This window comes from Carya illinoinensis, chromosome 12, assembly GCF_018687715.1.
Source record: "Carya illinoinensis cultivar Pawnee chromosome 12, C.illinoinensisPawnee_v1, whole genome shotgun sequence".
Taxonomy (NCBI): Eukaryota; Viridiplantae; Streptophyta; class Magnoliopsida; order Fagales; family Juglandaceae; genus Carya; species Carya illinoinensis.
Genome location: NC_056763.1, coordinates 15943166 through 15966450, shown reverse-complemented (window position 1 = coordinate 15966450; position 23285 = coordinate 15943166). Strand labels below are relative to the sequence as shown.

The 23285-nt window shown below is 34.0% G+C and overlaps 3 protein-coding genes and 1 long non-coding RNA gene across 9 annotated transcripts; 2 read left to right on the top strand and 2 right to left on the bottom strand.

The window, feature by feature from the left end:
* The first annotated feature begins 2166 nt into the window (after positions 1–2166).
* On the top strand, positions 2167–3290 carry LOC122290321 (germin-like protein subfamily T member 1). The gene has a single exon (XM_043097955.1). The coding sequence runs from the start codon at positions 2434–2436 to the stop codon at positions 3103–3105; it is 672 nt and encodes a 223-aa protein (XP_042953889.1). The 5' UTR covers positions 2167–2433; the 3' UTR covers positions 3106–3290.
* A 321-nt stretch (positions 3291–3611) lies between these two features.
* On the bottom strand, positions 3612–10471 carry LOC122290320 (transcription factor bHLH79-like). The gene is made up of 6 exons (XM_043097954.1): positions 9876–10471; positions 9032–9235; positions 8745–8810; positions 8444–8512; positions 8288–8365; positions 3612–4081 (listed from the first exon to the last, which is right to left on the bottom strand). The coding sequence occupies exons 1-6, from the start codon at positions 10176–10178 to the stop codon at positions 3953–3955; spliced, it is 849 nt and encodes a 282-aa protein (XP_042953888.1). The 5' UTR covers positions 10179–10471; the 3' UTR covers positions 3612–3952.
* Positions 10472–10857: 386 nt separating this feature from the next.
* LOC122289444 lies at positions 10858–13284 on the top strand. Of its 2 annotated transcripts, XR_006236161.1 has the most exons (3): positions 10935–11089; positions 12469–12819; positions 13078–13284. It is a non-coding gene; the product is annotated as an uncharacterized LOC122289444 (long non-coding RNA). The 2 variants fall into 2 exon arrangements; XR_006236160.1 differs by lacking the exon at positions 13078–13284 and having other exon boundaries at positions 10858–11089; positions 12469–12834.
* Positions 13285–15979: 2695 nt separating this feature from the next.
* Positions 15980–22916, bottom strand: LOC122290085. 5 transcript variants are annotated; one of them, XR_006236293.1, is made up of 6 exons: positions 22426–22915; positions 19452–19565; positions 19003–19290; positions 16849–17232; positions 16692–16743; positions 15980–16225 (listed from the first exon to the last, which is right to left on the bottom strand). XR_006236293.1 is itself a non-coding variant. In XM_043097622.1 (4 exons), exons 1-4 carry the CDS (start codon positions 22888–22890, stop codon positions 16944–16946), a joined length of 1020 nt encoding a protein of 339 aa, XP_042953556.1. In that variant the 5' UTR covers positions 22891–22916; the 3' UTR covers positions 16604–16943. The 5 variants fall into 5 exon arrangements, 2 of the variants coding, with proteins under 2 accessions (XP_042953556.1, XP_042953555.1); XR_006236294.1 differs by lacking the exon at positions 15980–16225 and having other exon boundaries at positions 16604–16743; positions 16849–17096; positions 22426–22916; XR_006236292.1 differs by lacking the exon at positions 15980–16225 and having other exon boundaries at positions 16604–16743.
* Between the last annotated feature and the right edge of the window lie 369 nt (positions 22917–23285).

The following is a 23285-nucleotide window of genomic DNA, read 5'->3' as shown; positions in this document are numbered from 1 at the left end:
AAATGAAGTGAGAGGAGAATAGCAAGAGCAAGACGAAGCTTATATAGAGGAGCAACAGTTGGCCTTCCAACTTCTACAAACTGGATATGAGAAATGGAATGGTTCGAGTCCCACAAGACAAAATGGCTGTAATCAAGTACCAGAACCCAACCGTTGAAGACCTTGTTAATAAAGTTGGAGAGTAAAGCGTCACACATCGCATCAAATGATGAAAAGGAGCCCAGAGGCCTGACATGTGGAGGAGCCGGGTGGTGAAAGGATACCAAGTGACGACAAACGCCTAAAGACATCAAAGGAGAGGAAAAAATGAATTCCCGTCAGACTAGTCTGAGGGGAATTGACAGGATAACTGTAAGGGAATTTTTCCCTCGGGCCAATAGCTTAGAATATAGGCCCAAGAACACATGAGGCCCAAGCCCACTGAGTAGCCCATCAACCCAATCAAGAAGCCCTTGACCTTGGAACAAAGGGCTGTCCATGAATTTAAAAGCACGAGAAATCCCCATAACATAAAGAAGGAACACGCCACCTCGATACCCTCCTACAAAGCCTAGTCCCACGTAGCCCTGAATGGATAGGCAAGTGGGAATCGTGGAGAGCCCTTGATACTCTTGCACCAAACTCTAAAACGATACTAACTTTGGCATCGGAGAGTCCCCAGCCGCCGCCACGGCCCCCGTCCCCCGTGTTTTCTTTGTGTCCGTAAGCCCAAGACCAAAGACTTGAGTTGTTGAGAGAGAGTCTGGTCCAAAGACATGCAAAACATGATGTTAACAAGTGGGATTTAAAACTAAAGTAGGAGATTCCAAGAAGAAAAAAAAAACAAAAACCTAAAGAAAATTCCAAGTTTGATTCTTGCAAGCATGAACCAGACCACAGTCTATAACAGAAAGGGGAATGATTTTTTTTTTTTTTTTTTTTTGGTTTCTATTCATTAATTTATTCAATAATCAATTTTTTGTAAAAAAAAATGGATGATTCAACTTGGTGTAAACCCTAATCTACTCAAGCAACAGCAATACAAAAACTTCAAAATCCTCTTAATTGATCCCATACAAGATAACACAAAATGATCAATTATACTACAAACAAACCAACCAGCATTTTGAACTAATCTTTCTGTTAAATTTGTATTAAACAAGTTTAGCAAAATGATCAATTTGTTAAACTTGCATTAGACTATGATGTATTTTGAACTAATCTTTTTATTTTATAATATATCCAAATATGTAATTATTATATTTCAATAATCTATTATTATCCAAAGATATTTATCAAAAATTATTTTTTTGTTTCTATGAATTAAATTATTCATTAATCAAAAGTTATCTACAATAATATCGTTCACATTTTTTTTTTTTTTTTGTTTAGTTTTTTAACGTAGGAATCGGCATCCTTGTCACCTCATGACCTCTTCTTCACCTACCACATCGTTGGACAACGTTATTCCTCAGGAAGGTTCTGGTGCTTATCCTTTTTATTTTGTTCTTTCATATCATAAAATTTCACCATTTTATGAAGCTTTCATAGCTGCTTTCTTAATTGAAATTGAACTTCAATTTCTTCACCAAGCTGTTAATCTCCTTACAGGTGTAAGGCTATGGCAGTAGAGATCAAGGTCCAAAAGGCAAATGCCATTCAGATAGGCCTATAGAATGCTACAAAATTAGATCAGTAGTTACGAGTTATACCCGAAAGAAACGACTTCACTTTATAAAAACCCTCAAATACTTGGGGCTTTGGGAATGATACTCAAGGCTTGAATGTTCAACAGAAGAGTTTCATTCAAAGCCATTGACATTTTTGTAATGGCATGTATGTGTGTGCGCACACCAATAATATCGTCTGAAAAGAAAGATCAAATGATAAAAAATGACTTTTTAATTGGTGTGTACAGCTCCTATTCTAGCTTGCGTGAGCTGATTTTTTCACCGCCTGATGGGAGGCTGCCGCTACCTAACCTGAAAAAAATATTAGCACCCTTTGCTAGTCAAACCATGCGATGCAGAACCGTTCAATTAGGTGATCAGCTATGCCGCTCCACCATATATGATCTTAACACTAAATAAATAGAAAGACTAAGTTGATTATTGTAATTTTGGTCGTTTTATTATTTGTATCGTAGCAGATAACGGTATGAAAACTTCCTAGGAAGCACTTCCTCAGCTTATAGATTCTTTTCTGACAAAATCCAACCAATTTCCAGATGGAACTTTTCTGCTACAAACTCATTTTCTATGTGTTCTTCTGGACGTTTTTGTATCCCCTACATCATTTGAATTGGTCGTTATGATGTTTGCCTCGGATAAATTAAAATGATAAAGATGAAGACTAGTGGGATTTTCAGGAGAGGAAAAGTTCTATATATAGGACCATTATTCCCAACCTCTGGAGTATCCCAATAGTTCTAAAAACCAAAAGCCGATTGCAGCCATGAAGATTCCATCAAGTTCACACGTCCATATGCTGCCATACCTCGTTATGTTGTTGCTTCTCCCCTTGCTTTCCTTCTCAGCCGACCCCGATCCATTACAGGATTTCTGTGTGGCGGATCAAAGTGCCAGCTCTATATCAGTTAATGGCTTCCCTTGCAAACCAGCCTCAAATGTAACTTCAGATGATTTCTTCTTTGATGGTTTGACCAAAGTGGGTGACACATCAAACATCTTTGGCTCAAACGTTACTGGAGGTAATGTCCTTACTTTTCCTGCACTCAACACGCTTGGGATTTCAATGAACAGAGTGGACTTTGCTCCGGGAGGACTTAATCCACCCCATACTCATCCTCGTGCAACTGAGAGCGGCGTGGTCATCGAAGGGCAGGTACTTGTGGGGTTTGTGACAACTGGGAATGTATATCACTATAAAGTCTTGACTGCTGGGCAAATGTTTGTCATTCCTAGAGGACTTGCACACTTCCAAAAGAATGTTGGGGTAGGGAAGGCCTTTATCATCACGGCTTTCAACAGTCAGTTACCAGGGGCTGTGGTCCTTCCCTTTACTCTCTTTGGTTCAACACCCTCGATTCCAGATGATGTCCTAACTAGGGCCTTCCAAGTAGAAGAACAGGTTGTCGAATCTATTAAGTCGAAGTTCAGTTCTTGAACTAAGACCTTCCACTCCAGATAATCTCCCCTTTATCTGAAAATTGCGTTGTAGTAATGCTTTTGATTCATTGTGTTGATTTGAAGTTCAGTTCTTGTAATGCTTTGTGTTGTTATTCAGGTTGTTGTTTATCTTTATAGTCATGGTTGCTTATGATTAAATAAGGAAATAAAGGCTTTACAGCAGGATGGCACAATACCCTTATGCAGTAACTGTAAGGTCCCTTGTACTAGGAAGTGAAAGGAATTCACAGGTTAATTTTAACTAATAGTACACGGTATTCCTCCACCAAAAGTGAGGGCTATTAATAAAATTGAAATTCTGTCTTCTTCTTAAAAAAAAAAAAGTTTCCATTTGTTTTCTGTTCAAGGAACTCCAAAATCTTTCTTCATTTGAATTTGTTCCCAACACTAATAAACAAAAATCTGGATCGCTTAGCGACCATATTAAACAATGAATTAGAAAATGAAGGAGAATCCAGAAAGAACAATCCTCACACTACACAGTTCAACACCAATTCTATCAATTAGTGACATACTGTAACAATGAATAAGAATTTATAATTCCACAAAGTACAGTTCTTCGCTTACATGTCTTAACAACTAATGTTAACCTAGGAGATTTTTTCTGCATACTAAGGTAATTGTATAAAGTTAAAGTTTATCTAGTTAATGATACATGAGAAGATCAATCCATTTTCTACATAATGATATCATCTTAGTTCAGACAGACAGGAAACTCATTTCAACACCAGATGATGAGAAACCTTCGCAAAGCTGGCCATTGATTATGGATGACGAACTGAAGTACCAATAATCCTGCTCCTGATCCGCTTATGCCCACGATACTAAATTGCTCTTTCGAAACGACCACCAACTTGCATGTGCAACCATTTAGGCTGTGAGGTTTGAGCATATTCCCTTGTTGCTTGTGATCCAAATATAATTCCAGAAGCATCAAATGGATGTGCACCAAGCTGAAAATCAAGATTAATTGGTTAAAAAAGCATAAAGCATATAACTCCAGTAAAGTTTTGGGGGAAATACGTTTTCTGTCCTCCAACTCACATGTTTTCACTTGACACCCTAAACTACACAAACTAGTGTATCGCACCCTGCAATCAAATTAGCACCCTCCATTAAGAGTCGATAGTCCAGATTGTGCCATGCCCTCTATTTCTCGCCCTCTTCCCAGTCAGACTTCGATAAAGAATGCAATTCAAGAAAAAGTAATAGTTGGAGGGACCAATATGTCAGTTTCGGTAGTTCAGCGTAAAACATATGTTAGAGGATGTAAATTATGTTGATCCCTATTCTTTTATTTTCTGATCTATGTGCTACAATTGACAAAAATAATAATACCCTTCACAAGAAGAAGATTTATCATATATATTACCGACCAAAAAAAGAAGATAATTTATCATATATTATCTCCTCAGTGTATCCAACAAGAAACTGTGCAACAAAAGACTCAAGTATGATTTGGAAATAACAAACAACCTAACATTATGACATTGAACCAAAAAATAGTCATGATAAACGTGTCAATGGACGAAAGGCATTCAGGGGAATCAGTATGAGGCAAGGAAAAAAAGGGCACCGATTGGTAAAAAGGAGTTGGCATAGACACGCACAATGAAAGCCAATGATTGCATCACTGCACAAGAAGTCAGAGTTCTGCAGCTCTGGAAAGGGCAAAAAAATGAAATATAAACTAGAAAGAAAATAAAAGGACGGGTTGATCAACATATGACTTCATGCAGATGAGGACTAACAAAACAGGTTCTTGTTGCCAACCCCAATTACTTGGAAATAACCTCACTTGAGTGCCTTATCAACATCTTAACAATATTCACATATTTCCTCCTTTTGTGATGGGTTTTTCAACTGCCGCAATATTGTCCAATGGGGAATGAATTCATAACTTAAATACAACTATTTCCATCGTGACTATGTCCTTTGGAAAGCCTTGCAACGACTTACAAAGCTAAAATCTGAAGGCATTATAGTGAAAAGATAACTGAAATGAAACAAGGACAACAGAATATATAGGACATTGGTGTGGTTACTCAAATCTACAGTAGACAAGACAAAACACGAGGATGATGGGAGCTTCAAGCTATGCCACACAAAATTTTGGTTAAAAGAGCAGAGAGATCACGTTGGTCCAGGCCTTCGATTTTTACAATAGAGTACAAGACCATAACTTGCATCTATGTTATATTTGTTCTTATGTGCTACAAATTATTTTTAAGCAATTATATTATATGTGCAAGCTGCAAGGGGCGCAACCCAAGTATACCAGAAGTATTCATGAGAAGAACCATAAAAATAAAAAATACTGAGCATATATGCTACAAATATATACACATGTATGTTACATATGAGAAGAACCATCAATAGCGCTGTGGAGGAGATGCGAGTTTTAGGAACTGGTGTGGAGGAAGGGATGGGTTTGTCATTGGTGCCTTGCAAGGTGGGCTTTTTAAGGCCTGTCCACAGTTTGGAGCGGAGTCTGCAAAAGATGTTGTCCCCCTGATAGGTCTCCCACCGATTAGCAATATAGCTGATTCATCATGAAATTGGGTTTTGGACAAGATAAACGAGATACAGCAGTGCGTGGGGATTACTTGTGAAGGATTCGAGGACCAATTCATAGCATTACTCACTGCAATAGAGATGGGTCATGTAACAGCACAAAATCCAGATCTAAGAAGATCAAAGAGCTAAAGCATCTTACTTGGGCAATCAACTATGACGATAAGGGAGGGAGGACCAGAGGGAAGACAGCACCAATTGTATATTTTTAGTAGGCCCATTCAGAGTTTACAAGTACCGAGAAGTATGGGAAATTTACAGTGGCTTGGTATATGGGCAAAATCTGGTTTGGTGGGATATGAGGCATTGGTGCACTGGTGGTGGTTTGGGGCAGGCACATCTTTGGGCTTGGGCTAGGGCTTTGTTAGGTTCATTTTCCTAGATGGGTTTGTTGTTGGGCTAGGGCTTTGTTGGGTTTATTGTTCCTTACATCTTTTTTGCACCCCAACTAGGTGTTTTCTCTTGTATACACATCCAGTGTACTTGGCTACACCTATTGGTATTAATAAATTTTTTACTTACCAAAAAACAAACTTATTCTTGCTTTGTTTGACTTTTATCTGTTGTTGATCCAAGGGTATTTTGATTAAAACTGAATGGTGTAAATTTAAATCGGTAAAGAACACCTCTTCACTTCTTCTAGGTGCATTCAAATCTAATCCACTGAATTTTCAATTTGTATGTATATGGCTATATGCACCATATTATAAATAAAATAGATCCAGTGTACTTGGCTACGCCTATTGATATTAATAAAATTTTACTTATAAAAAATATATATATAATAGTATATTCTATAACATAAATGTGTTAATAAGTCTTAAATAATTACATTTGTACAAGTTATTATACAAAATATACAGTATAAATATATAGTGTAAGTTAGACTTGTAAAATGTATGCATATGTATAATATCGGAATTCAACAATCAGAGATAAGTTTATATGCTATAATATCAGTATACAGTATTGGATTTTGCTCAATATATCAAATTAAACCACATGCTCAATTACTTGTGCAGGCCCCCCATTAATTCCTTTGAATTCCCTTTGAGTTTCGGTCTTGCACACTTAGGCAGAGTGTTTCACGGATCAGCTAGGCCCCTGATCCGCATATACCATGAGTAAACACTCATCATTAATGGCATGGAATACTAACGTATCTAATCCCGTTCACTCCACATGCTTTTACATTCTAGAGTCGATAGGAGCTTCAAGAGCTGCATTCAATGCCTTAGACTGGCGTCAAATAGGCGGTATTTTACGCACCCTTAAAAGCAATAACGTAATTTCCCCATTCTCCCTGTCAATGGCTAAATAAAAGAAATGAATTCAAACATAACGCACCAAAAACGTTTTTATAATTAAATATGAATTTTATTGATAATAACAAGCGGCATAGCCCAAGCACTAATGCCTCAAAAGGAAATAAGCAACCACAAAATTCCAACTTGCTAATTTTATCTCATCTCTGTCCTACCAAAAGTATAGCGTCTTACAATTATCAAAACCACAGTAAGGAAGAAATGAGATGCTTTTAGCTTTAAACTATTGTAAAGTTGCTCCTGTTGGTGGTGACATTATTTTTCCATAAAAATACACCAACATTGGACCCTTTCTCACTCAATAAATGGAACTGTGATGTTCAATGGTTCAGCTTCGAACTTTGAAGTAGCCAATAAGTAGTTAAGGCTGGGTTCAGTTTAGTTTCCGCTCAGGTTTGATAAAGTCTAATACTTGGTGAATGAAAGTCCATTTCAGAAGTGTTGACAGTGGCCATGAATTATTTTCCCAAAATTAGTCAATAAATGTTTTACGTCACCAAGGCAGGGGCCCTTTCGACCTATCCTTGAGGAGTAAACCCAAGATAAATGGCCCGTCGCCAATCTCCAAAACATATGTCGGGTAATCTGGGAAAACTCCTAGTGGAGAATTGAGTGTCTGCTTGGGATTGCTGCAGCTATATAGAGCTTTTTATTGGAAAGATTTTAATTGTAGAACTTTGTTAGTTCTGCTGAAAAGTTATTTACTGTTCGGTAAACATACACCTAAAGCACTTTTAAAGTCAGTTACAATGGTTTTTATGTTATCTGCAGGAGCTTTTCTACTCATCAAAAAAAAAAAAAATCAGCAGAAGCTTTTCAACAAAAGCTTCAATTTGATGCTTTTTAAAAAAGTTTATCTTCAGCATTTTTTAGGTGCTTAAAGGACTTTTTATAAATATACCAAACATACCATTTTTTTTTATAAAAGAGCTTCTAGACTATTTTTTTTTTTTTTTTTTATAAGTAGAGGTTCTAAACTATTAAAAGTAATTTTTAACCTTCCAAACTCAAAATCAAACAGGCACTACATCCAGCACATGTGAGACTACAGCTCATCCCAAGCCTATCCTTTGACCACTAGGTTACACCCCGATGGGTAACAAATAGATGATAAATTAATGAAACAAAAACACATACCTAAGAAGATATACCATAAAAAAATAAATAAATAAAAATTAAAAAAGAAATCGAAGCTATTTGCATAAAAAGGTTTATGATAAAAAACTATGTCAGGTAACCAAGCAGTGTACATAAGCTTACGTCTTTTGGAGCAAATCCCTCAATGGTGGGGCTCGTATTCATTCTTGAATTAACTGCTTCAAGCTTCATTGAGAGGAACTGCAAAACCCAATAATTACAGCAAAGGTTCAGGATCAGGAATGGAAATTATCATAAAGCGGCAATGGAGATACACACCTCAACCTGGTGTTGCAGCGACTGGACATAATTAATAATCTCATCAAGGACAAGTGCTTTTCCAATAACCTGTTCAGTGGGGAACCACGATAAGTCAAGAAAAGCTGAATTTGAACTCGCCTTTAGATTTTTGCAAAGTTATAATTGGTTTAATCTATTCATGAGGTAAGAAAAGTGAAATATGGAAAACAAATCACACAGAACCCTTAATTTATTTTCATATGATAAAATTGTATATCACTAATCAGAGTAACGAAAGTAATGGTACCTCTACTAAAAACCAACACAAAACATTACATACCTTGTTGCATCCAGGGACAAAAGCTTGGAGAATTTTCATCCTCTCACTGATCTTCTCTCTCCTTGCCTGCCGATTCAGGTAGGTAAGTAATATGTTTCCAAATATAAATATGTGCTGTTAACCAGCTTTACCACCACACACGTCCTAGACAACAGTGACCCAAAGTAAATTACTAAAGACATATCTGGATCTAGAGCTCCTGTAACAGAACGAAAGTCTAGTTTATAATTTTCAGGAATTACGTAATTAAATGGAATGCTGAGTTCAAGGAGACTGAACGGGATTACCCTCTCTGCTAGACTGTGGCTATCAGTAGCTTGGCCCCTTCTCGCCCTCACATGAATATAGTCTTGCTTAGGTGACTCAGAAGGTTTAGAGCTTTCTTCAGCTCGCTTGTTTCCAGCCGCTGAACTAGCTTGCGCTTTAGCTATTGAACAAGCATTCTCCTCTCGGGATCCAGCTAGTTTCATCCGTTTACCATTTAATTCTTTCTGTTCGAAATGAATAAGCACTGTCAAACTAGGGTGTGAAAACTTTAAAATTAAGCAAATTCACAAGCTAAATTACTCTTAAAAAATTGCAACCAATTCCGTAAAAATTCAAAATTACACTCCATTGTTTTACATCACAATCTTAGTTATAAGCCAAATAGGAAGAACAAGACAAGAAATTCCTGAAAGTTTGCAAAAGTTAAAAGAAATCTAAATCACACGCAAATAACCCAAAAACCCAGTTAAATTGCCAAGAAAGCGTAGTAAAATAAGCCCTTTTAACCCAAACGTTCACATTCAGGCTCAACCGCAGTCGAAGACAAAATCCACTTAGAATAAGTTTCTTTCTTTTCTTTTTTTTCTTTTTTTGGATAAATGAAATGCAGAGCAAAAAATTTTGAACCTTTGTCCAGTTTCGGAAACTACACAGGAAAAGATACCCACTCAAACCAGCTTAAACCGAAAATTCAGGCTTTTCATCCATCCAAACATAAAACCGAGAACAACATAAAACATTAGACTGAAAATCTTATCATTTTTTCTGCTTTTGTTTCCTATCACTTTCCTCATTTTCCCGAGATCCAAACAGAGAATTGAGGCAAAGAAAATCAAAGCGAACGAGTGTAAGCGAGAGACCGACCAAGTTGTTGTCACTACCACAAGAAACCATCTTCGACGACTCGCCCTCCGAGCTCACTTCTTTCCTCTTCTTCCTATTACCACCGCCACCGCCACTCTGCTCAGTCACCGTAGATTCCTCGGCCGAACCGTCACGATTAGCGGAGCTCTCGCGGAACGCTAGAGGGGCCTGACCAAAGTTTCCAATCCGGAGCCCCAGTCCCCCACCACCGGGATCCGTAACTAGTGGCCAAATCTCCGCCAAGCTGTAGGCGGAAGGGTTGGCAGCCGGGAAAGAAGATTCGTTTACCAGTGGAGGATCCATTTCCACAGACCCAAACTCATCCAACTTGCCACGACCTGAACGAAGATTCAGGACTTGGTCTAGAATCCAAATTGAGGTTATAACTTCCAAGTTTCAACACAGAGAGCCAGAGAGACAGAGAGAGAAAAACTGAGAGTGTGAAGCAGTGGAAGCGGAGGAATTTTTGGTGGGAGTGAGAGAAGAGTGACTGGTGCGCGGTACGCCCAGTGTACTTTATAGTGTCCATCCGTCACATTCAGAACTGAACTACCAAAGAGGGAAAAGGGCGGGTCCCGTTCCTTCGGAGAAAGGGATTTGCTTTCCTATTTTTGTACAGGGTGTCTCACTGTCTCTGCAGTCGCTGGGAGCCGCTAGTTATTTTTATTTTTATTTTTATTTTTTAATAATTTTTAATATTATTAAAAATTATTTATATAATTATTAAATAAATTAAAAGTGTCGATCCGCACTAGATTTTTTTAAGACCAGATCCGAAATCCGGAATCCGGGTATAATCTAGGCGGTTATATTTTTTAATAATTTTTAATATTATTAAAAATTATTTATGTAATTATTAAATAAATTAAGGGTGTGCATCCGGACCGAATTTTTTTTCAATCTGGATCTGAAACCTGGAATCTGAGTGAATCCGGGTGGATAACCGCCCGGATTACACTCGGGCGGTTGAGAAAAAACCGGATCCAGTTTTATAATCCGGTAATCCATAACCGGATATTACGTTCGGACTGTTTCTTTACCCTTGCCGAAACGACGCCGCTTATTTCCATCTCACATTTGATTTCCTCTCAACCCGAACGGATCCTCACTTCGGTCATTCTCCTCAGTCTCTCGTCTCTCAAGTCCTCATCCAAAACCCTAGCCGTGCCTAGCCATGCCGATTGCAAATCTCTGTCTTTGTCTTGAAACCGAATGTATGCTAATCTCTCTCTCTCTCTCTCTCTCTCTCTCTCTCTCTCTCTCTCGATTTGATTGGATTTTTCTAAGTTGTGTTTGATTTTCACTTGGTCTGTTTGGGTTGTGTTTGATTTTCGCTTGGTGTTTTTGTCTTTCTCTAGGTTAGGTTGGATTTTTCTAGGTTTGTGTTTGCTTTTTATGCTATGAAATATGAAACTGCAGGCTATCCAAAGTGACGTCCTAAGCCAGGGAAAATTTTGTGAAATTATGAGGAGAAAGAAAGAAAGATAACCTTTTGATGAACACATTGGTCTGCAAACTCCTACTGACATTTCGATAGTGTGCCGTCTTTCATTAAAAATTAAAAAATTAACAGCTAAAATGAAAAAAGGTGGGGCAAATCCTGTATGGGTATGAACATATGGAAACTGGGCTCACCTATGATGCCTGTGCCCACAGGAGATCAGCGTACATGATCCAGTATACATTCACCACAACCATGTGGGGCATGCTAATGTACATACTAATGCCAACATAGCAACATTTCTACTTGTTTCTTGGATTGTATGATATATATTATTTGGAGTGAATGTCACGGAGACTTTGGAGTGAATGTTATGGTTTGTTGAAGTGCCAGAGTAGATTTTATTTGTTTTGGGTTTGGCTTTGAATAGTTTATTTGTTTTATTTATTATAATTACTTATAATAAATAAAAATAGAGACAGATTACAAGCAGTTGATTTCATTGAATTTCGCATCTATTTGGGTTTTATTTGATTTGTTTTGGCAAAGCTTTTTTTTGTTCGTATTTTTTGCTAGAATTGACATTGAATTCTTTATTTATTTGTTCTGTTTTTGCCAATGACTGGCATTTGGGTTTGGTGGTTATGATTAATAATTAATATTTCTGGTTAGGAAGTTGTAAAACATGGATTTGGCTGTTTTTAATGTTTTGGCAAAGAGACAAAGTCATGATTATGGTCACCTATACTGTTACCTATACTGTTTAAGTTCACTATATGTATGTTTTTGTAGTCTTCATGTGACATTGTTTTTGGGTTAGGAGAAGCTCTGATATTACCATAAATTTGTTGGTCTGACCTGAAATTTAGATTCAATGGATGCCCAATCAATGAAATTTAGAAAGTGGTTGATTTTTATTTTCTGGGATGATGAAGTAGTCATTTATATCGTCCCTTCCTGGGAACAAAAACCATCTTCTAAACTTTCTTGGGGGGTTTCATCCGAAAAAACAGAGTTTTTGGTACACTTGATGCCTATTTCTTCTTGTAACATTGTTGGAAAATCATTAAATAATATATTTAAGAATGTAAAAGAAATATAATTTTTTTTTTCTCTTCCTTCGTTAATGGTGTTTGATGAATGTGGCTGCAGCCCAATATATAAGCATTGATTTCCAGGAACCATACCTCGAAGCACATCTTGACGTTGAGAATGGAAGTATAAAGAGTTATCCAAGCAATGGGATCAACTTTGCTAGTGCTGGCAGTGGTGTTTTCCACAAACAAACCAGGACAAGGAAATTAAGAAGATAGACTATCTGCTTTTATTTGGAGTTGATCATACTGCCAAAAAAAAAAACCTTCCCTTTTAAATTTTTAATCATCCGAGAATTGATGATATTTATTTAGGCATGCATGGGAACTGATCTTAATTGGCTGTCATGGAATTTTCTACTTGCTTTTCTGTGATGAGAAATGCTTCATGTCCCGATAATGAAAGGAGGTATTACTTTCTTAAGATTTATTTTGTTCTTATAAAAAAAAAAAAAAAGATTTATTTTCTTCATACTTTTAGCATAATCTTGATCAAAACAATGGTTCTTATCTGCCACTAATATATTCCTTGTTTCCTTTTTAGTTTCCCTAGTTCTCACTTATATTTTCAATTGAGAATGTTGGTAAATATATATTGTGAAGTCCAATGCTTTCTCAATATAATACATGTGCTTAAGCCCTTTGCTTCTTAATTTGTTGATTACAGGCCATCCATTTATCAGATCAAGGTGAAAGAAATCAAATTTTTTTTCAAATTCAAGATTCAAGCTGTGAAGAGTTTTGATATTGTGTTGATTTAATTAGATGTGATGTATTATTATTTATTTTGTTCTTTGTAAATTTATGTTTTGTATTGTGATGTAACAACACTATTATCTAGCTTGCATTTTTATTTATTTTGTTCTTAAATTAATTTTTTTAGAAAATTCTTTTAAAGTGTGTTAATTATTTTTTTAAAAAAATATGGGCAATTTAAATTTGAGATCAGATTTTTTTTTAAAAAAAATGCTACAATTGTTTTAGAATTTTTTTCAAAACCGGGATTGAATCCGGGTATAACCCGGATATCCATGATTAAAGCCAAAAAAATAAAAAAAATCTGGATATCCGGTTACAATCCGGATATCTGGATTGAATCCGGTTATCCGCCCGGATTGAGTCCGGATAACCGCCCGGATTTTGAAATCCGGATCCTAGTATCCGGCCATAACCGGATCTGGATCCGGATGCACACTCCTAAAATAAATAATAATAAATCTCAACCATAATCTGAACCAGCGAAAAGAATACATTTTCCGTTACGTTTTCTCCGCACAACCTTTTGCTTTTGGAAAAAGTTATACAATTTCTTTTTATTTACACAATCTCGACCCACCATATTTTTTTTATCAAATATTTAATATATAAATAATAAATAAAAAATTAATTAATTTAAAAAGAATAAATTCATAAAAAGTTTTAAAAAAATATGAAAATATATAATATATAAAGATTGGAGAGAGGTTGAATAGTATTCTATGTTTTTTCTAGACTGATAATTACGAATAGTCTGACATTAAGGGAAAGCTTTTAGAACATTCACATTCGTTATTCCAAAGCACTGGATTTTCTATAATTTGATATTTGTTATACGGTTTTGATCAAAATACTCCCTACATCTGGATTCTTATTTTAGAAAAAATGTTTATGAAATGAACAGTAATTTCTCATATTTAGGAAATCACTATTTATTTCCTAAACTATTTTTATCAATATTTTATTCTAATACATAAAATAAATTATTCTTTCAATCATCTATATTTTCTATCATATTCGTATCCATTATAGTTTTAAATAATAATTTTAAAAATAATTTAAATAATTACAAAAATATAAAAAAATAATTTTAAAAATATTATCATACCCATAAAAAAATAATTGAAATTTGTTTAAAATATTTACCAGAGTAATAGTTCAAAATATTTAAAAAAAAAAGTAATTAAGTTTGTAAATAAAAGTAAGAAAAAAGTAATAGAGAAATAATAGAGAAATATTATTTTAATAGAATAGAAAAAGTATAGGGAATAAAATATAAGAGATTTTTAAAAGATGAATAAAATTTAAAAAAAAATTAAAAATATCATTTTTAACTAAATTATATAAAATTTTATGAAAAATCCATGTGAATGCTCTCGAACATGTATGTAATTTTCCAGACTGATGATTACAATATATTTTATCTGATATGCAGGAAAAGCTTTCTACATGTATGTAATTTTTTGGCGATAAATTTTCCTTGCTGTACCGTAAAAATCAGACTGTATACTTTAATAACGAGCAGAAATTTAATTTCTAATTCATAATTAGAATGTATATTATAATAAAAATCTTTATTTTTAAAAATTATTGATTAATTTAAATTCTAGAAAAGATTTGTTATGAATTATGTGATTTTAATATTTTTTTAGTATGTAATTTATTAATGGAAAAAGATATTATGACAGCTAAATATGTCCATCAAATATATTCAATCATATAATTTTTTTTTAATAGTTAAGAAAGTGACTATTCATGAATTTATTTTTTTTTATTTTTTTCTTAATAGTTAAGGATATTTAAAAAATAATTATAAATAAATAAATAACTCATTTATACTAGTGTACACATTTGATAGTCACCTTAATATTGTCCTTTATGAATTGCTATATTAATATAAAATATATATATAAATAATATGAAATAATTTCTGAAATCCACAACTATCAAATCCCTCAAAAAAACTCTTTAATTTAGTGAAAACAATGATATAATAATACCATATATAGATTATGGATAGCAATATATGACACGATCCGTTAAACAAATGCAAACACGATACAATAATAGCGGGTTTGGATTTACTCTTAATGGATTCAAGTCAAAACGGGTTGACGCATTAAGACGTCATTGTTTAATGGATTAATAACGGGTCAACCTGTTTTAACACGTTATAACCCATGATGACCCGTTAAAAAAGTTAAAATTATAATTATACCCTTATACTTAAAAGTAACATTTTTTTATTTTCATTTCGATATTTTTGTTGTTTGGACTATAATTTTAGACTTGTAGTTAGTTTTATAATTTTCGTAAATATTGTGATTTTAACATTTATCTAAAATTATACTAAATTTAATCAAGTCAAACCAGTTAATTTCGTATCTATTCAATCCATTTACATAAACGGGTTGAAACAAGTTAACACAACACGACTCGTTACATTAATGAATCGTGTTAGGGTTTGATATTTTGACGCAATAAGTTTAACAGATCGAGTCCTAGGTTTACCTATATGGTATAATATATATGTCTTGACACGATATAAACACGACCCATTAACACAATTTAACGACTCTAATATAGATTGGAGTGACTGACAAGCAAAGGGAATAGAAGAGGCTTAACAGGAAATCAATGCATTTTGACACGAGAGAAATGATATTTGCATTATTAAATTGTGCAAGTTTCAGAAATGATATTTGTATTATTAAATTGTACAAATTTCGTACATTCTTTTTAAACAAATAGATAAATATGGAATACAAATGAAAAATCCCTTTTTAGAAAAGAGACCCTACTTTTCCTCCAAAAAAAAAAACTAAAACAAAAACAAAAACAAAATTTACACGTCTTAAAATTGTATCTACCGTTGCTCTTGCATCTCATGACCCTTGGTTATGTTGGGCAATCTCCAACGTGCCAAAGACTCGGGATCGATTGGTCATAACCATGTATTCAACAGAAATCACACGACACTTTTGATATATTATTTTCTTATTAGGTACTTCAATGCCGTGGGTCCTCCAGAGTTTGGCCGCCATTTCAGTTTAGTGCAACTATACCCAAATACAAACAAATTTCTACGTTAGATTCCGCTGAAAAATTAGCAGAAGGCGAGGTAAGATGCCACTCTTTAGCAACTCTATTTACGGCCAGATTGGTTAACCCAAAAGGATTATGCAACATAAGAACTCCATGGCTGGCTTCGCTTCTTAGAGAAACGAAGTGAAAATATGATCTTTTTACAGCACGTGTGCTTACAGTTTGTCTGAAAGCAAGATCTGAACGTCACATAAAGGTCCAAAGTACAGATTCATTTGTTCAATATAGTGATCGATAGATGGGAAGAGATTCTTTCAGTGAAGAGGTAAAGAGGTAAGCCTACTTGAGGAGCACATCTATTTCGATTCTACCAACAGATTGAACATCAAACATAAAAGTAATGATCTTTCTCATATCGTCAAACGGTAGACAACATCATAAAATCTGAATACTACAATAAAAGAATAGAGAGAAAATAACCTCAGCCTCGTTTGTTCAACTCTTTAAAATCTTTCTTTTGTACATGTTGAACCTGTGAGGAGTTGTTAGTTATCAGGGATTGGTAAGAATAATGCATTGTTGCTCTGATACAGCATGGATGTTATAAAAACATAAGTGTCTGATTTTCCCAACATACCATAGCAATAAACCCTGGAGTTCCATTTTCCTGAAGAGAGGCTGTAGCAGGGGCTCTTGGCAATCAAAACAAAGAGGTGCTTGACCGATCAGAACTCAACGTGGTAGCACAGCTCGATCAGAAGATTTTGTACCTCGGTGGGAGCTGAAAACAGAGCTTGACGTCACATGAAGTATGTTGATGGGATGCCTTCTAATTCCATGGACTTGGCAGCCGAGCATCTCTAAAAGCGGAGGTACCACCAGAAGCTGCAGGAGAAGGAGAGGATGCCATGTAATTTGTTCCTGATACAGATAATGTGGGCAGGATTGCAGGGTGCCCTGTGGGAGCAAAGCGTGATGGACTACCCGTTACCCCAAAACTAGGTCGCGAGGGGTGTGAAACCTTCATATAAAATTGACATCCAAAAATGAAAATATTGGACTTTCATCATAAGAGACCAAAAACAAAACTCATAAACTAAAAGAAAACACTATCACCACCTATATTAGTTATTGCATTGCTGTAGAAAATATTTATTGCATCATCGTAGGTCTTCTAAGATGCATGAAACATGGTCATATGTTTATCCATGATTTATGCTATTGCAAAATATTAAATAGGCATAAAATTGTGCAATAACAATAACTTAAGGTCCTACAAATGTTGTTTATGCACAAATCCTAATACAATAACATTAGCAATATTAGACAGATACTACAAATGAGAAATATGCAAACAGAGGCTTTGTTTCACAATTCTAACGTGCATGCAACACTTCAATACATTGACAAACAATAATGCATCATTAAATGAGTAACTTTACAATCATCACGCTTTTTTAAAGGAGAAATCAATATGTCCTTCCTGCTGGAAGTTTATTTAGAAATTCAAACAGCTGTATCAACACTTACTTCTTCATCCTTTTTTTTCTATTCTAACCCGAGTAGACAAAAACTAAATCAGTTCTTTCTTTCTTTTTTTTTTTTTTTTTTATAATGTGGAATAACCTCACCAAGACAGAATCCTTCAGACTCATTCTCAGGGAATAAACCCCACGCCAGAATCGTGCATTAATCAAAGGGAACTACCAGTGTGGCAAATATGACAATCCTTATCAAACAATGATTCCTACTGTTTCTTAGCTTCTTTTGAAAAAAATGTATTAGAACATGGACTGGGCCTTTTACACCTTATTTAGGACCTAAACAAATTTTCTAATACACCTTAAAAGCCTATACAATATGCCTAAGACAATATAAAAACAAAAAACCAAAAATAAAACAAAACAAAATTCCCATTATAAACTTTAATGAAGTCTTTTTTCCCCCTTTTGAGAAGTAGCGTGGTGTGACAAAATATTCTAAACTCACTAGAAGGGAACATCTTTGCAATTAATGTTCAAGATACTCCTTTTTGTTGCCATTGCAAGCATGGCCATTAGGCACAAACAATTTTTTTTTTTTTTTTATAAGGCACAAACAAGTTTACTACTTCAAATGCTAGATGTAGAAATAACCTCAAGTCTGAAACTTCTTTTTTTTTTTTCTCTCTCTGATTTTTATCTAAGATTCCTTATTTTCTCACTTAGTCATGTTATCAGATCAATTGCAAACATATATACACGTACCATATACCAGACATACCACTGTCCTCTTTCTTCATATATTTGAAGGAAGTGCTGCTTGAAATATTATTCATTGGCTGCTCTAAAGCATCATCATTTTGTTTTCTGTAGTTAATTTCAGACACTAAATTTGGTCAACAGCTCATATCTTATTTTTTTATATATAAGTAACAGCTCATATCTTACAGGGGCTAAAGGTTGGGCCTGCCATATGGCACTAAAGGTTTTAAAAGGAAAAGTGAGATGAAAATGAGAGTACTTCTATTAGCATGTGACCAACTCAGCTCAGCCAACCCTGATTGAAAGTCCAAGCTAAAACCTCCAGATAGGAAATATGTATACTCACTTTAAAAGTTCACACCAAACTCAAAAAAATGAAGAAACAATAACGAAAGTAAGAAAAGGTTCAAAAAAGTTTGAAAGAAAACTAGAGTAAATTCAAGCTGATAAAGGCAACATGCATAGGTACTTTGCCAGATGATACATTTTTTTTTTTTTCTTAATCACTTTGCCAGATGATACATGTTGTGGTAATTAGTATGCAATACCATGTTGAGTTGATTAGAGGCAGGCCTTCTGAGAGGAGACTCTGAAGATGGTGACATACTACTCATCCGAAACGTATGGCGAGGATTAGTGCTATGGTTTAAAGGGTCATCAGCTTCTCCCCCTTCCATATCTCCACCAAGATTGGTCTCCGAGCCCGTCCTAGGAGTGGGCTGCCTAGTCAATGACCCAGTGTCATTTGCAGCATCCACTTGAAGTGGAACAGATGGGCGAGTTGTCATTCCTTGCATGCTATTTCGCCTCTTTAATTCCTCCTCTGCACTCAAGATCTGCCAACCACAGCCAGTTAATTTTTTATTTATGAGAATCATTTTTGGAGAAAATAAAAATGTAAAACACAAGTCTTATACCAACAAAAAGCATATAGGCATGCCCATAACATCTGTATATCTCTTGTCCCATGCTTGAGAAGTACAAAACCAAAGCTTACCTGCTTCAGCGCTTGTACGAGATTATGTTTCTTTGCATTCAGACTTTGTAACTTATCCTCAACTTCCCGTTTCCTCTTTTCTCTGCCATTTAACAAATCTACTTTGTTGGTTACCTAGCACGTAAGATTAAAAAAGAATGGTTAACAAGCGTAACTAAGAGCACGGAAGATTCATAAACATGCACTTAAAAAATTAAAATTCATGGTTAGTTAATGTGTCACGACATCTGTAACACAATCAAGATCTCAAGGTTAATGGTCATGGAAAACATTCGACCTCTCAAATAGGGTTGAGAATCGACTTTTCAAGGGACCGGACTCATTTGGTCTGGTCCCGGTCCGGGGTGAAACGGTCCAGTCCCTGTCCAGGTCCAGGGGTTTTTCACCCCGGACCGGACCAGACAGAATAGAATTTAAAAAAAAAAAAAAAATCTTTATATATATTATTCATATAATAGTTGTATATAATTAATTACATAATTATATATGGTATCAAAAAAAAATACTAATAGTCTAATATAGACTGTAGTTATACTTATACTAATATAATTATACTAAATCACTATAACTAATACTAATATATAGCTATACTAATAGTCTACTATTAATACTAATATACTATTATATCATTTATATAGTTATACTAATCACTATATTTAATACGATGTATAGCTATACAGTATACTTATCACTATAATTAATATAATTTAATTATCACTATACTTATATTTAATTAATATAATTATCACTATACTATAATTTATATAGTTATTAATACTTATATAGTTATTTATACTAAATTACTAATTCACCATAACTAATATTACTAATATATAGCTATATTAATAGTCTAATACTATTATAATTTATAAAGTTATACTAATCATAATAAGTTAATAACTAAATCACAATAACTATATATATTTAGTATAAATGTATCATTATATTCTTTAATGTATAACTATAATATATGGTACTAGTATATATTAATATATTAACATATTATAAAAGTTATAGTATAAATTATAATATACTAAATCGCTATAATAATATAACTAATAATATATAGCTATACTAATAGTCTACTATTAATACTATTATATAGTTATATTAATCACTATAATTAATACTAATATATAGCTATATAGTATACTTATATAGTTGTACTAATACTATTAGTCTATTATATAGTCTAAGACTCAATTCTAATACAGGCTATATAGCTATAACTAATACTAATATTTATATTAATACTAATAATGTAGAATACAGTTATACTAACTGACTGATTCAACATAACTAACATTACTATAACATAGCTATACTAAATTATTAATAGTTTAATATTAATACTATTATATAGTTATACTAATCATAAATTCATAATAACTAAATCATTATAAGTCTATTACTATATATATTTAGTATCAATGTATTATTATATTCTTTAATGTATTACTATTAACTATAATATATAGTACTAGTATATATTAATATATTAACATATTATAAGATCTATAGTATAAATTATAATATATCATATATGTATAAATTTATAATAGTATTAGTATAGTTAACTTAATATGTAATATGTTAGTATTAAATTACTATAACTATATAGAGTATTAGTAATATAGTATTTAATATAACTACATAGAGTATTAGTAATAAGAGTATTACTATTATTTAATATAATATTACATAGTGTCATAGAGTATTAATAAATGTGTGGAGTTTGAAGAGATATAGTAATACTAGTATATTACATATGGTATTATTATTACATATAGTTATTAGTTATAGTATTAGTACTAGTGTATTATTAGTTATAGTAAATAAGTTAATAACTATTACTAATTTATTATATACTAATGGACTAATAGTATTAGTGTATTACTAATATATACAAATATATTAATACATATATAATAGTATACTATATGTATATATACCAAATATATCACAATATAATTACATAAGTATTAAACAAAATGCCCTCATATAAAAATTAAATTTTAAAAAAATAAAAAATAAAAAAAATAAAATGTGTCTAGGGAGAACCTAGTGGGAAAATCCCAAACCGAATAGGTCCGGTATAGTCCACAAAACCTCCCAGGACCGGACTGTACCGAACTCCCCCTTACTCTCAAACAAGCTAAGCTTTTTTTTTTTTTTTTTTTTAAATAAAAGATTTTATTGATCCACATAAATAAGCAGAGAAACAAGCTAAGCTTCTTAAGATACATGATTGATATTCATCACCTTCTCTGCATTATTCTTTACCAATCCATACGAATGAACTAATGCATATTTTCCACCAAATTCTAACCAAATTATAAATGATTCTTTGATTACTTTCCATGGCTTTGAATTTTGTACCGTACCGACCGATATGGCCGAAATATGCCATACCGGCCAGGTAGTCAATACAAAGAAGACCTTTGTTTCGTACCGGTCAAAATTTCGGTCGTTTCAGCCTATACCGAACGATATTTCGGCCTTTACTTTTTTCTTTTTTTTTTCATTTCTTTAAACTGTAAGCTCATTTTTTAACTCTCAATTCAAACCAAGCTATTTATAATTTACATATATGTATATATATGTAATTTATTCATATATAAATTATTATTTTATAACATAATTTTTACATATATATAATTTATTCATATATTGACTATTCTAGAACCAAAATATTTCGTTACAGTGCCTTAAGCGGTACGGTCTCCAGTTCGGTATTCAAAACTTTGTTACTTCCATCAAAACGTAATTGGTTTCACTGCACATCTCCTCTCACCAAAATCACCGCCACCAATTAATCGTTTGTAAAAATATTACCTTCATCGACGATTCATAACGAACTTATCATAATAACGGTGTTCTCCATTAAGATTTGGAAAATCACAAGCGGATTCGGCTAAGACGAAGCATACTGTATAAAATCATTGATAATCCATAAACATAGCATGAACAGTACCTCCAAATTTGGGGTTGCCAGGTCAGCCGGTTTCGTTTGGACGGGCAAGGCTTTCTCATTGGCACCACCAGCAACCGCACCGGAGCCTTTCTCAGGCAACGAATCAGCTGCATCAACTTTCACAGGGAAATCGCCGCCGCCGTACGATTCTTTCTGATCTTTCTGGTCTTTTTCCTCACCAGAAGGCCCTTCTCCACAATAACCGGGATTTTTCGCTTCCAGTTTAGGCTCAATAGAAGACTCATTCTCTTTCAGGCATTCACTCTGTTGCTTCTGTTCGGAGATGGGATTGGGGTTAGGGTTAGCGGTGGTAGTGGAGGAACAGAGGCGAGAGAGGGCTTTGGAGCGACGCTGAAGAAGGGATTTGAACACTCCGAGGGAGATTTTAGGGGTTGGCATACGCCATTCTCGAGGCACGTCGGGAACTCTGTGGAGGTTCCCTCTGTACAGCGAAATCGCCCCCATTTTCCCGATTCTGTAAGCCCTAATCTTCTCTCTTCTTCTAAATACGCAACTTTCACGTTGTCCTACAAGTCGTTTGACACAGAAATGAAGTTGACTACATGTCGTGTACGTCATGAGCTGTACTACGAGTCGTTTATTTGCAGTTGTGCCCTCGAGTTTGGAAAGCAAATCCTCCTCAACTCATTTCATCTCATTATTACATTTTTTTTAAATCTTCATATATTTTTTCAAATTTTTATATAAAATATAATAAAAAATTTAACTTTTTCAAATTTCAACACACTCATAATATTTAAAACTAATATTCTAATAATATTTTATTCAACTCAACTCAACTCAACCCAACATCCAAATCCAAGAGTCATTCAGATCATCTACATTTTCATAGCTAATTT

What these genes read in the sequence shown, in the direction of transcription:
- LOC122290321 (XM_043097955.1), top strand. Translation starts at nt 2,434, where the DNA reads ATGAAGATTCCATCAAGTTCACACGTCCATATGCTGCCATACCTCGTT.
- LOC122290085 (XM_043097621.1), bottom strand. Translation starts at nt 22,890, where the DNA reads ATGGGGGCGATTTCGCTGTACAGAGGGAACCTCCACAGAGTTCCCGAC. An exon ending in TCGTACAAGCGCTGAAGCAG is followed by an intron (nt 19,291 to 19,451) that starts GTAAGCTTTGGT and finishes TGTGGTTGGCAG; the next exon opens with ATCTTGAGTGCAGAGGAGGA. An exon ending in CCTCTAATCAACTCAACATG is followed by an intron (nt 17,233 to 19,002) that starts GTATTGCATACT and finishes TTTTATATGAAG; the next exon opens with GTTTCACACCCCTCGCGACC.
- LOC122290320 (XM_043097954.1), bottom strand. Translation starts at nt 10,178, where the DNA reads ATGGATCCTCCACTGGTAAACGAATCTTCTTTCCCGGCTGCCAACCCT. An exon ending in GTGGTAGTGACAACAACTTG is followed by an intron (nt 9,236 to 9,875) that starts GTCGGTCTCTCG and finishes CATTTCGAACAG; the next exon opens with AAAGAATTAAATGGTAAACG. An exon ending in CGCTGCAACACCAGGTTGAG is followed by an intron (nt 8,366 to 8,443) that starts GTGTGTATCTCC and finishes TGGGTTTTGCAG; the next exon opens with TTCCTCTCAATGAAGCTTGA.